The sequence below is a fragment of the Heptranchias perlo genome, chromosome 24 (genome assembly GCF_035084215.1).
Source record: "Heptranchias perlo isolate sHepPer1 chromosome 24, sHepPer1.hap1, whole genome shotgun sequence".
Lineage (NCBI taxonomy): Eukaryota > Metazoa > Chordata > Chondrichthyes > Hexanchiformes > Hexanchidae > Heptranchias > Heptranchias perlo.
The window spans coordinates 35051887-35065327 of NC_090348.1; the positions used below are offsets into that span (position 1 = coordinate 35051887).

Below are 13441 nucleotides of genomic sequence, written 5' to 3' on the forward strand. Positions count from 1 at the left end.
ATTATATTTAAAGTAATATTTAATAATTGTGGATAAAATCTAACAAGTTGCATTTATATAGAACCTTTAATAAGAAAAACATGCCAATACGCTTCAGAGAGTCATGGTCAGAAATAAATGGATACCGAGCTAAAAAGAAAAATGAGAAAGGGTGACCAAAAGCTTGTTAAAGACGTGGGTTTTAAGGGGCTGAAGACACTAATGCCGGGGGTGGAGGGGTGGTGGAAGAGATTGTACAAGGGGCCAAAGTGCAAAAGCAAAAGAACTGAAATTTAAGGAAATCTGAAACACAAAAAAAACTAACCACACAGCAGGTCAATCAGTATCTATGGCGGGTGCTCCTGGGCCTGGCCACGGTAGCTATCCACAGGACGTGGCCTGTGGGGGTCGTCACTCTGGCTACCTGTGGTCTTGTCTGTACCCAGGTGGCCCTGGAGAAGGAGTACGAGGTGTCCACCGGTACACTTGAGGCCTTCCGCAACCGGATGGCACCGCAGGGTCTGAATGGCATATTGGACACGGGCAGCAATATTATTATTTAATTTGATAAGTTTCCTTTGTTTTTGTTTAAGCTTTCTATTAGTTGTGCCCCTCTAAAAAGGGGGGCACTTTTGTTCAGTTTTTTCATTTGATGACACTGGAGAAACCCAGTATCTCCTTATAATTTTTTTTTAAAAAGGCATCTGTGGCGAGAACAGGCAAGTTTACACTTCATCAGAACTATACAACTAATTCTGATGAAGGGCTATACCTGAAATATTCTTTCCACATGTTGGCTGTGTATTTTCAGCATTTTCTGTATTTGTTTCAGTATTAAACTTCACCCTGATGGAGGATGGAATCCTTATCCTGAAGAGGTATGGGAGTTCTCAGCCTGATGGAAAAGAAAGACCTGCACTGACATCAGCTTAGATTATTTGCTCAAGTCTCTCGAGTAGGACTTGAACCCACAACCGTCTGCATTTATACAGAACTTTTCACATCAGGATGTCCCAAAGCACTTCACAACCAATGAAATACTTTTGAAGTATAATCACTTACGGAATATAGGCAATCATGGCAGCCAATTTGTATAGGAACAATAAGAACATAAGAAATAGGAACAGGAGTAGGCCATCTGGTACCTCGAGCCTGTTCCGCCATTCAACAAGATCATGGCTGATCTTCTACCTCAACGCCATTTTCCTGCACCATCCCCATATCCCTTGATGCCTTTAATATCTAGAAATCTTTCGATCCCTGTTTTGAATGTACTCAATAACTGAGCCTCTACAGCCCTCTGGGGTAGAGAATTCCAAAGAGTCACCACTCTCTGAGTGAAGAAATTTCTCCTCATCTCAGTCCTAAATGGCCTACCCTTTATTCTGAAACTGTGACCCCTGATTCTAGATTCCCCAGCCAGGGGAAACATCCTCCTTGCATCTACCCTGTTGAGCCCTAGGAGTAGGTTATTCAGCCCCTCAAGCCTTTTGCAACATTCAATTAGATCATGGCTGATCTGTACCTCAACTCTATTTACCCGCCTTTGCTCTACATCACTTGATACCCTTACCCAATAAAAATCTCTCAATCTCTGTCTTGAAAATTTCAATTGACTCAGCATCTAGGGTCACCAACTCTGGTTAGGCATATTCCTGGAGGTTTCATCACATGACCTGCTGCCTGCAACTGTCCAGCTCCCATACTCGCACCATTGGTCTCCCAACACGAGCATCCTCACGGTGCACTGTCTTCCCACACCAATCGGAAAGTGGATAGACTCTTCATTACCTAACTGGATGATTCTTGACTGTCTGACAAACAACCTTTTCCCTATGTCTGATGTTTTTATAACTAGTAAACTAAAGTGTTAAAAAAAAAATTGTGTTTTAAAAAATTTTCTTTTATGCGCCTTTGATTTTTCTCCTGGGTTGCTCGCAGCAATGTCCTGAAGATTAATCTTTAATTCCTGGAGACTCCAGGGCAATCCTGGAGGGTTGGCAACCTTGCCAGCACCACAGCACAACAAGGTTGCAGATTTCCAATTCACTTTGCGTGAAATAAGTGCTTCCTAATTTCACTCGTAAACGGCCTAGCTCTAATTTTACAATTATGTTCTCTTGTTTTGGAATCCAGCACCAGAGGAAATAATTCGCTGCATCTACCCGATTAGATCACCCCTCAACCCTTTTAAATAGAGGATGTAATGTCCCCCTGATGGAATTTCCTTTGCTGGAGGATGGTGTGCCCTCCTGGTGGAGTTTCCCTCGATGGAGCGTGGTGTGTCCCCCTGGTGGAGTTTCCCTCAATGGAGCGTGGTGTGTCCCCCTGGTGGAGCGTCCCCCTGATGGAGGGTGATGCGTCCCCTTGCTGGAGGATGAAGTGTCCCCCTGGTGGAGTTTCTCTTGACGTTGGGTGGCTGTCGCTCGGTCGCGGTTCTTTCTCTGTAGGTGGCGCCGGAGTGTCGCCCGTCGCAGGCCGGAATCCTCTTGACTCCGAGTGTGATTTCCAATCGTTTTTCTCTCCGAAGCCAAACCCGCTGCTGAAATAGCCGGTGGCGGGTGAACCTTCATCCGTCCATTTGGCGTCTTCTATAATGTGATCTCGGTTCATTTTGAAGGGCCTGTGTCGAGTTGGTGGCGGCGCTGCTCTGAGGGAAGAGGCTGCAACCGCTTGGTGAGGCGGGCAGGCGGCGGGCGTTTCTGTTCCTATTTTTATTTATTCCTGGTGATTTCTGGCCCCCCGGAGAGAAGGAGAAGGAGGAGGATTGAAGATAAATGGAGTTCTCCGAGAGGAAAAGGAGCAGGAAATCGCGGAGCTTCAAAAGAGTGAACGAAGGTGAGAGGCGGGGCCGACTTATTAATGGTCGCTTCTGATTAATTCAGGCAGAACTTGAGCGAAGACAAGGTGCAGCTGAGTGACCTGACGCGGGCGGTGCAATCTACTGGGGGACGTGGTTGTCGTACGTTGCGGAGCTGTCGCTTTATTTTTATTTATTTATAATTTTGTTTATTGGAGGTGGAGGTGGAGGGGGTTGATCTGAGATTATAACCCTTCCAGCAGAGTTACAATGAGTCTACAGCACAGAAACAGGCCGTTCGACCCAACTGGTCTGTGCCAGTGTTTATGCTCCACATGAGCCTCCTCTCATCCTACTTCATCTAACCCCATCAGTATAACCTGCTATTCCTTTCTCCCTCATGTGCTTATCAAGCTTCCCTTTAAATGCATCTATGCTATTTGCCTTAACAACTCCTTGCGGTAGTGAGTTCCACATTCTTACCACTCTCTGGGTAAAGAAATTTCTCCTGAATTCCCTATTGGATTTATTAATGACACTTTTATATGTATGACCTTTTACTGCATCTTTCCATGTGGTGTCAGAAAATGATCTCTAAGGGTGCATTTATACTATAACTTCAGTGTCAGTGTGAAGTGATGTTGGTTTGCTAAAATTGAAACGTTAAAGCCCACAGTCACAGCCTGACCTGGATCCAAAGTGTGAGACTCCACTTTGCTCTGGAGTCCAGATGGGCTCCTGGTTCAGGATTTGCACTAGTCTTTAAAGTCATCAAAACTGAAACCACTTTACACTGATGCTAAGATTTTATGTGATTAAACCCTACAAATCTCAAAATATATATTCTTAAATACTATGGTATGATGGTTTTAATATTACCTATTTAAAAAAATAAGGACTAAACTCAAAATTAGTGAAAAGGAAATTTAAAAACATTCTAAATTTTAGAATTTAGAGTCAAGAAAAACTTATTTACTCTGATAAATGTTTGGAATAATCAAGCAAGAAAAAGAAGCAAAAACATTGTATATTTAATAACTCCAATCAGCTGTCATGGTTTAAAAGGTAGTGTTCTAGAGGGATGGAATTCATTGAGCATTATGAACTTTGCTCTCCCCTGACTTTTCTTATTATAAAGTTTATGAAGTTTATTGCACTGTTGGATTGATCTTGCACTGTTGCCTTAATATCCTATTAATGAATTGGGTACTTGTGTAGAGATTGTAAACTGTGCTAACCTAAGGTATTTTTTACAGATTATCAAGATGATTATAACAATTCTGACAGCAGCAATGAAAACGTAAGCAGGACACATGATACGTTGTTTGCCACAGGTATGTTTTTGTTTCACTACTGTACAGTTGTATGCTGATAAACACTAACAAAATACATGTGGATATAAAATATTGTTAATGAGATTAAAGAGAATGAAAGTCTGGGAAGTAATTTTCAACGCACTTCCCCATTTTGAAAGAAGAAAACATTAGCCAAAGGAGAATTTTGATTGACTTTTTTTTAAAAAACATACTTTGAAAAAAATGTCTGCCCCTAGAATTAGGAAAGTTTAAGGAAAGTTTTTCTTTGTTTTGCAGTATTCACCCTTGTTTTAGAAGAAAACATTACACTCAGGAAAACTTTGTCAATTGTACTGGTATGGAGGCTTTTGAGTTAGGTCTCCCTTCCTGCTGGGCAACTCGAGTGATCTTACTGATGATGAGCACCCCGTATATCCTGAAGCTGCTCCATGGTAAGCAGCAGGTGCCATGACTTCAAAGAAATTTGGGAGTTGCCCAAGTCTGAGGAACCACGCTACAAGTTATAGCCTGTTTCTTGTTGGATAACTGTGGAGCAGCTCTTGGGTCAGTTGAAGTCGCAGTGCCTCTTGGTCACTAAGAAACCACTGCACGACCTCTCCCATTGGTGATGTCACTGGAGTGAATTAGCAGGGAGGGATTCCACCTGATGGGCCTCCATTCAGCAGGAATATTGGTGTTTATGGAAAGAAAAGTGAATCAAAATTCTTGTTAAGCTAATATTTTCTAATGGAAAAAGAGGGAGTACTTTGAACAAAAAGTACTTCTGCTAAATTTTCCCTCCCCTTTTAAATATATAATTTATAGGGAGCTATGTCATAAGGAAAATCTCACTGCCGTGTGAATTTACATTTGGTAAAATTAACATTGATTGATTGGGAAATTGTCAGTAATGTGTTATAACAGCAACCTAAATGTTGTAAAATATATCTATGCATTTATAAATGTTTCTGTTTGCTCCTTGTTACTGTATTTTACACTTTGAAATTGCTTTTGAGAAATAGCCTAGGAGCTTACATACTGCTTGACAATCTAGAGATGTGATGATATGAGTGGATAATAGAATCTTACAACATAGAAGATGACCATTCAGCCCATCGTGCCAGTGCCAGCTCTTTGCAAGAGCTATCCAACAAGTACCTACATCCTCGCTCTTTACCCATAACACTGCATTTTTTTTCCTTTGCAAGTATATATCCAATTCTCTTTTGAAAGTTATTATTAAACCTGCTTCCATCACCCTTTCAGGCAGTGCATTCCAGATCACAACAACTTGCTGCATAAAAAAAATTCTCCTCATCTCCCCCTCTGGTTCTTTTGTCAATTATCTTAAAACTGTGTCCTTTGGTTACTGACCCATTTGCCAGTGGAAACAGTTTTTCCCCTCATAATTTTGAACCCCTCTATTAAATCTCCCCTAAGCCTTCTCTACTCTAAGGAGAACGATCCCAGCTTCTTTAGGCTGTCCACATAACTGAAGTCCCTCATCCCTGGTATCATTCTGGTAAATTTCCTCCACATCCTCTCCAAGGCGTTGACATCCTTCCTAAAGTGTGGTGCCCAAAATTGGACACAAAACTCCAGCTGAGGCCTAACCAGTGATTTGTAACGGTGTAGTATAACTTCCTTTCCTTTGTACTCCATGCCTCTTTTTAAAGCCAAGGATCCCGTATGCTTTTTTTAACACTTAACAATCAATTTGTCCTGTCACCTTCAAAGATTTGTATATGTGATCTCCAAGGTTTCACTGTTCCAGCACCCCCTTTAAAATTGTATCATTTATTTTATATTGCCTCTCCTCATTATTCCAGAATGTATCACTCTACACCTCTCTGCATTAAGTTTCATCTGCCCATTTCGCCAGCTTGTCTCTGTCCTCATTGTTTACATTTCCAAATTTTGTGTCATCTGCAAACTTTGAAATTCTGCCATCTATACCCAAGTCCAGGATATTAATATATATATAGTCTTAAGATAAGGTGTCGGCCATTTAGGACCAAGATGAGGAAAAATTTCTTCACTCAGAGGGTTGTGAATCTTTGGAATTCTCTACGCCAGAGGACTGTGGATGCTCAGTCGTTGAGTATATTCAAGACTGAGATCGATGGATATTTGGACACTAAGGGGATATGGGGATAGGGCGGGAAATTGGAATTGAGGTAGAAGATCAGCTACGATCTTATTGAATGGCAGAGCAGGCTCAAGGGGCCTTATGGCCTACCCCTGCTCCTATTTCTTATATCAAAAAGAGCAGTGATCCTAATACCGACCCCTGGGAGACACCACTGTATACTCCTCCCCCCCCCCCCCCCCCCCAAGTCTGAAAAAACAACTGTTCACCACTACTGTGCTTTCTGTTTCTTAGCCAATTTTGTATCCACGCTGCCAATGCTCCTTTGATCCCATGGGCTTCAATTTTGCTAACAAGTCTATTATGTGGCACTTTTTCAACCTCTCTGTATAACATTAGGTTTATGTGACTACTTAAAATACACACTTCCCTTCAAAAGAAGGGATGTGTAACAGTTTATAGCAGCATAATCATTCATTTATCCTTTTTTAGTCTAATTTTCAGGAACAACTCTTTACAGACTTTACATTTCCTGCTCCTTCCTGATGCCCCCAACCCTTGTCCATTCGTCAATTGTTTGTAATAGCACCATCTCAACTTAGTTTTAGAATACAGAGATATAACTACTTCTTATGGACACATAAAACATCCTGCTTTTCAAGCTGTTTCAAACTCTTACACCACCCAAACACAATTTTGAAACATTTTCTTACCCCAACTCCTTTCGTTGCCTAGCCGCTTTGCCAGCCATGAACCAGTCTAGTCAGAAAGGTGTTCGTGTGGTCCAATTCAAGGCCCCTTCCGTTGTTGCCATCAAGTCAATCATTAGAAGTTATGCTCAAGTAGCCTGGGATGACTTTATCTGCCACAGTGCATTTTACATGTATTTTTTTTAAAACAATCTTTCCCTACCCATTGGCAAAGTGCCTTGTATCCACTTTACACTTCCCTGTGACAAAATAGCTGGACTCAGGAACTCGCTATGTGGGGTGCAACCTGGTGTTGTGACACAGGTTGTTGGTGTTGTAATGTGCTGCACTATTGTACCACCTCATTCCTTACTTCTAATGCAAATAGCAGAAACTGAAGGAGAGAAAGAATACATCACTTATTTAAGTTGCATTTATAGAATCATCTGTGAAATTAATGTTGGTTTCCTAGAGTATGTGTCACTGACGTGTTCTGTTTGAGCAAAAATCTTGAAATAAAACAAGTGATGCTATTATCTGGAAGCTAATAGTGGAAGTCTCTGGTTTGTTTTAGAAACCACCAAAACTAGGAATAATGATGATTGTTGAAAACGAAGGAAAAATGAGGATGCATATAGATATAATTTGTCCAATTACATGTTTTTCTTTTTTAAAAAAAAAACTTTCAGAATTCTTATTTTGCTACAAGTGGGGCATATTGTACCCATTGTCTCCTAAACATTGTTTTAAGTAAATATATAAATATTTGCCCAGGTGCACCTGTAACCCATCAGATCCCGCCCTCTGCCTGATGAGTTGAAGTGATAGATGCAATAGTAAGCCTCTTGTGTCTGTCACTGTCTCATGGAGAGCTTGTGAAATGTGGAACTGCAGTCTGCTCAGCGCAACCACAATGAAAATACCTGGTGCCAGACTGCTGCTTTGCTTGAAATTTAATTGTAGTTTCAAATAAAAATAATTGGCAGATATTTTTATAGTAGTAGTTCAATCGGGATTCTGCTACTAATAATGTCAGTTAATGAGCACAACTCTCCTAATCACTTTCAGAACATTGGAAGAGAAACACCTTATAACTTAAAGGGGCATTTAATTTTAACTCTACACAACTGAAATAAGCTCAACCAAACCTAATTCAGTTTTCAGTAGAGATAGATCTACACTGGAGATTGATTGGTGCAGTGACTGTACCTTTCATCTCTGGGACTGAGGTTAAAATTCAACCCAGAGGGATGGGCTGAAAGTCCTCTTTCTCTTCCCCCCCCCCCCCCCAATTAGACCCTTACAGAAGCAAAATGAGTGAGCGCCGTCTGAATTAGTTCCCATAGTATAAACCTTTTATACCAGAAACAGTGGAGCTGCTGTACTTGCTAGTTCAAAAAATTTTCAAGGAATACTAAAAGTGAAGTTTCTCCTGCTAGTAAAATTCTATCCATCGCAATGTCATCACCTGGAATGTTGTCCCTTGTAATGCAAGTACAGAGTTAATCGTCATTTGCCAATCGAGGCCTGATTGTATGAGCTACAACATTATTAATTTTGATTTGCCTCCTTGTACCCAACAAGCCTTGGGGCCAAATTAATGAGATGTTTGGCCTTGACACATCTGTTTTTTGTTGCAGCCTGCTTAGGTGTAGAGAAGTGTTCTTTTTCCCCCAACATTGACATCCCTCAACTTGAGAAGAAAATGTCACCAAAAATGAAAATTAAATGTAAATAATATTAAGGCATATTGCCTGTGCACCATACATTTTTTTTAAAAAATGCATTGGGAAGTTCCTACAAGCAGCAATGGGATGAATAACCAGTTATATTTTTTGAGTGGTGTTGAGTAAGAGAGGAACTTTGGTTAGGATACTGGATGAACTCACTGCTCTTTTTCAAGACAGTGCAATGAGATCTTTAACATATAGCTGACAAGGCAGATGAGTCCTCAGGATAGTACTCCCTCAATATTGCACTGGACTGTCAACCCAGGTCATGTGCTGAAGTCCTGGAAGGGGTTTGAATCCACAGTATTCTGATTGAGATAAGAGTAGTGACACCTGGTTGAGACTGACTTCAGGAGCCCTGTGACCGATGAATGCTTCTTAATGTCTGTATAAACAAAGAACCATAGAGCTTTTCAGCATAGAAAGAGGTCTTTTGGTCCATTTGTCTCTGGCGTCTCTTTGTTAGAACAATCCAAAGCTAATCCCACAGCCTACTGCCTCCTCATAGCCCTGTACCTTCATCTACTTCAAATATGTATCCAATTTTCACTTAAAAGATGCAATAGTCTCTGCCTCAGTACTCTCTGTGGCAACACTTTCCATGCTCCAGCAACTCTTCTATGTAAAGAAATTTCTCCTAACCCCTCCCCTTTTTCTCTCTCGGCAGCAATTTTAAATTGATGACCCCTCATTGCTGATTTCCCAAACAGAAGAAATGGTCTTTCCCTATTCACTCAAAATACTTCAAAATGTTTTTTTAAAAATCTCTATAAACCTTTTCCTAATCATTTTCTGCTCCAGTGGAAATAACTCCAATATCTCAAGTCTCTCTTCATGATTGTAGTTTGCCTTCCCTGGCATCATCTTATGAGATCTATGATAAACAATCTCGATGGGTTTAATGTCCTTTCTATAATGGTAGTGCCCAAAACTGCACAAACTATCCTGTTTCCTAACTATTTTTACAAATTTATCATCTTGTTAACTTTGTGACAATGCCCCATTTATAAAACCCAAGTTGCTAATGGCCTTTCATATGGGTTTACAGACCTGCATTTGCACTTTCAGGGAGTTATGTATTTCCACCCCAGGTCCCTGTTCCTCCACATCCTTCAGCGTCTTTCCATTCAGTGTATAGTCATATTCTTTGTTTTTCCTTATAAAATGTATTACCTCTCATTTCTCTGCATTAAATTGCATTTGCTACCTGTCTTTAACTGTCTTCCTCACTGTTTGCTAAACCTCCTACTTTTGTATCATCAGCACATTTTGATGATATGTTCCACATGCCCACGTCCTAATAATCTATATAATACTAAGAAAAAAAAGTGGACCCAGCATTGATCACTGGGGCACACCACTTGTAGCTGTTCTCCAATATGAGCAACTATAATCCTTTATTTCATGTCTGTCAACCAACTTTATATCCATGCTACTATATTTCCTCTTGTACCATATGCTTAAATATTTGTAAAAATCCTCCTATGTCACCTCATTGAACACCATCTGAAAATCCATATATACTTCATCTACTGCATTCCTTTTATCTATCCAATTGGTCACTCCTGGACTGCACAATGTTCTTAATTACATGTTTTAAAGCCTTTTTTGAATATCTGTTTTTTGTTGTTTGTCAGGTGACGTATGTGAGGGGCTGAAGAAGCAAGTTTCTGGGATGAGACGCTTATTAAACAACAAGGTTAATACTGTAAGAATCCAACAGCCATTGATGCAAGATAGAGAAAAACTGAAGGGGGAACCAGAGGCTCCAGATTTAACATGGCTCCAACGCAACACAGGCCAATCCAACGCCTGTCACGATGAGCCACATTCATCCCAGAGTATTGTCTGGAAAGATATCCAGGTTCAAACTCAGGATAGCTGTGTTCCTGGTGGATATAGTGGTGAAGGCTCCAGATCATCTAAACCAATCATGGATGCAAATACTGAAAGAATCCATGGCATGTTGGAAAGCAATGGTACGTTAGTTTTGTTTTGTTGTTGAGGACTTTTCAAAATTTTAAATAATCCCATTTCTTTCAGAAGCGATAAAAGCACTCTGTGTATCAAGTATTACAGTGTGCATTTTATGAGCTAACAAAAAGTTCAACCATTATGGTCTGAGCAAGTTCTAAAGTGTCCTGTGTCACAGGAGATTCCCAGCCAACAATTGATGAATGTGCTGACTGGCTGACTGAAATCATTCCAACACTGACTAATGAGCTTGGCTGCTGGAAATTGATTTGATGAAACTTTGGATAATAAAGTAGTTCTTTTATAAAGTTTTAGATCCTTTTAATTTTTTTTTAGACTGCTTGAAACACCTGTTTTAAATACTGGAAATTCAAGGTTTAAAACTTATAGTAAAGTGTCTCTGTTATGCTGGCATGGTCACATTGCCCTCCTACAATGAGTCATCCTGGTACCATATTCAGGTGATAGGGCAAGATAGCAGGTTTGTGATCTGAAGATATAGCCTGCAGGAACCTCAGTAAGTACCCCAATGAGGCAATTGTTCCACCTCCCACCAGCCAGCCCATGCCTATCAGACTGGTTAGCTAAGGAGAAACCTGTTTCAAGAGTGGTAATGGTAGGAATGGGAAATGAACCCTGTCCCATGTTTTCCAGATTCAACATCACAGTTGTAGAAGGGAAGAGCAGACCTGACTTGATGTGGGGCTTGGCTTCACACATGGATGGGTGTGATTGCAGAATAAATTAGCAGTTTTTTTAGGCACTTGAATTGTCAGTTTGCATTTTAAAAATGTTCGTAATTTAAAGCTAACTGAAAATTTCTTTAATGCTGCAGCTTCTAAGTTATTAATTGCCTGTTCTTAGTGGAGCAGGCATTAAAAGGAGACAGATGCGTCCATGGTATAATTTCTTTTGGGTGGACTGTGGCATAGATGGTTACCCAATATTCTTAGCATAGGTGGGAAGAATTTGTAATCCAGGACTTTGAAGATACTTTGAATAGACATACTTTTCAAGGAGAAAAAGGCTCTTGTAGAGCTAAAATTTACAATTCACTGTCTGTTGATTCTGTTTTTGCCTACTCGTCACACACCATTGTTAAAACTGGATCTTCTACCTGAGATGCACCATTGTACTGATGGATTTCAGTTGCCATCGTAAGGTTTGGGTAATGAGCAAAAAAAATGTGTGCACTATCTTGAACTCTTGTGTTATTGTAACTTTTTTAAAAAAAAACACATTAACTCTCAAGAAAGATTGACCTCGGATGTTGCCTAATCCACTCAATGAGGGTTGTAAATGCTCTTCGGTTGCAATCAGTCAAATCTTGGCATGCAAATCACATCTCATCAGTTCTGGGTAATTAAGTGGCAAAAGTTGAATGGAGAAGCTGCTGAAAGTTTTGTAATTCTCAAGAAATCTGTTGATAAAAGCATCATGCAACTGAGACATATGGACCCAGAAGGTCCCAGGTTCAATTCTTGGTTTATTCTGAATCAGCTGATTTCACCCAGGGTGGTAGTTGAGCACTTGAAATAGCCTCATTGTCCTTGATTGATGTTCATTGACCCCTGCTGAAAAAATGCACGTGTGCACTCCAAGGCAGGCTGAGATCAGGCTTGACTGTCATTCCGTGCACAGTTGAATGCACTGTATAGGTTTGTACATGAAAAGCAATCACATGAGCAAGATATCGGAGGTACCAGAATGAGTTGGTGCCTTTAGAAGAGGTGGGAAGAAAGCTGAGTCCCACTTGTCACCATCTGTAACTTCAGTGATCAACAAAGCCTATATCTGTCCAAAGAAGACCCAAATAATGTCATACTTCATTCTCTATAATATTGAAGAGATAGTCCAGGGTTGCTAATCGATTACAGCATATCTCTATTTATGCCAGAAACACAAGTTTCTGCAGCTGCTCTTCAGTCCTCTGTATAGATCCAGAAAGTCTGCACTGAATACCTGGAGTGAAGTATCACATAACTTTTTGTGCTTATGGAATTCTAGTCCAGACAGTATCATCTTCTGGAACTCTATCTCTTTGTGTCATCATTTACTGATCCAGAGTTGCTGGAGTATGCTGTTAGAAATATGTGATTTACCTATTGGTACCCCTGTCTGATTTGTCCATCTTCCTTTTGCTCTCAGCAGCCACCAAGATGATATTTCTGAGACATTTGCCTCATTATAGTTGTATCTTATCTGCATGCTGTTATTCAACTTTAAATAAAAGAGACATTTTAGACCCATTTAGAAAATATTAGTTAAGAACCTTGTTGATTTGATAGAAGCCTTCAAAGTGCAGATAATTTTACCCTGTTCATATCTTTGCTGTAAAATAATAGTCTAATACCACATTTGTTTGAATACTGTAAAAGCAAAATTGTAGTATTATAAAACACAGAACAACAATTGGCAAAGCACTCACCACATGCCTAGCACTTCATCTCTAACGATACAAACTTTTTCAATATTTGTTTATATTCATTCTAAAATGTTAGCTATTTTATCAGCAATACAATATTACTGCTCCCTTTTATGACACAGGATTAACTTAGAATATTATGTGTTGCCTGTTCTATAGGAGAGATGCCATATTCTACATTGGGTTCTAACTGTTGTATGTGTAGTTGTCAGCCAACATTACTAGCCATACTACAGGAGCTTCGAACTATGCGGGAGTTGATGCAAGCACAAGCAGGTAAGGACTGATTTTATTGTATAGAATGGTGCACGATTTGTTCTTTTTTATATGATTTTAAATATTTTAATTGAAGAAAAGCAAGACATGTAACAGTGCATCATGAGTCTTTAATGATAAATATGGATTACATCAATCAACTTCTACAATTTTAACAGTTGAATCAATATTGTCTGTTATTTGT

The 13441-nt window shown here is 39.9% G+C and overlaps 1 protein-coding gene across 1 annotated transcript in view; it reads left to right on the forward strand.

The window, feature by feature from the left end:
• The first annotated feature begins 2365 nt into the window (after positions 1 to 2365).
• Positions 2366 to 13441, forward strand: part of bend7 (BEN domain containing 7) — a 44143-nt gene continuing 33067 nt past the window's right edge. The window contains exons 1-4 of the mRNA XM_068005058.1: positions 2366 to 2817; positions 4036 to 4113; positions 10220 to 10561; positions 13141 to 13257. Coding sequence (XP_067861159.1) covers positions 2757 to 2817; positions 4036 to 4113; positions 10220 to 10561; positions 13141 to 13257 — 598 coding nt within the window. The 5' untranslated portion in view covers positions 2366 to 2756. The remainder of the gene's footprint in view (positions 2818 to 4035; positions 4114 to 10219; positions 10562 to 13140; positions 13258 to 13441) is intronic.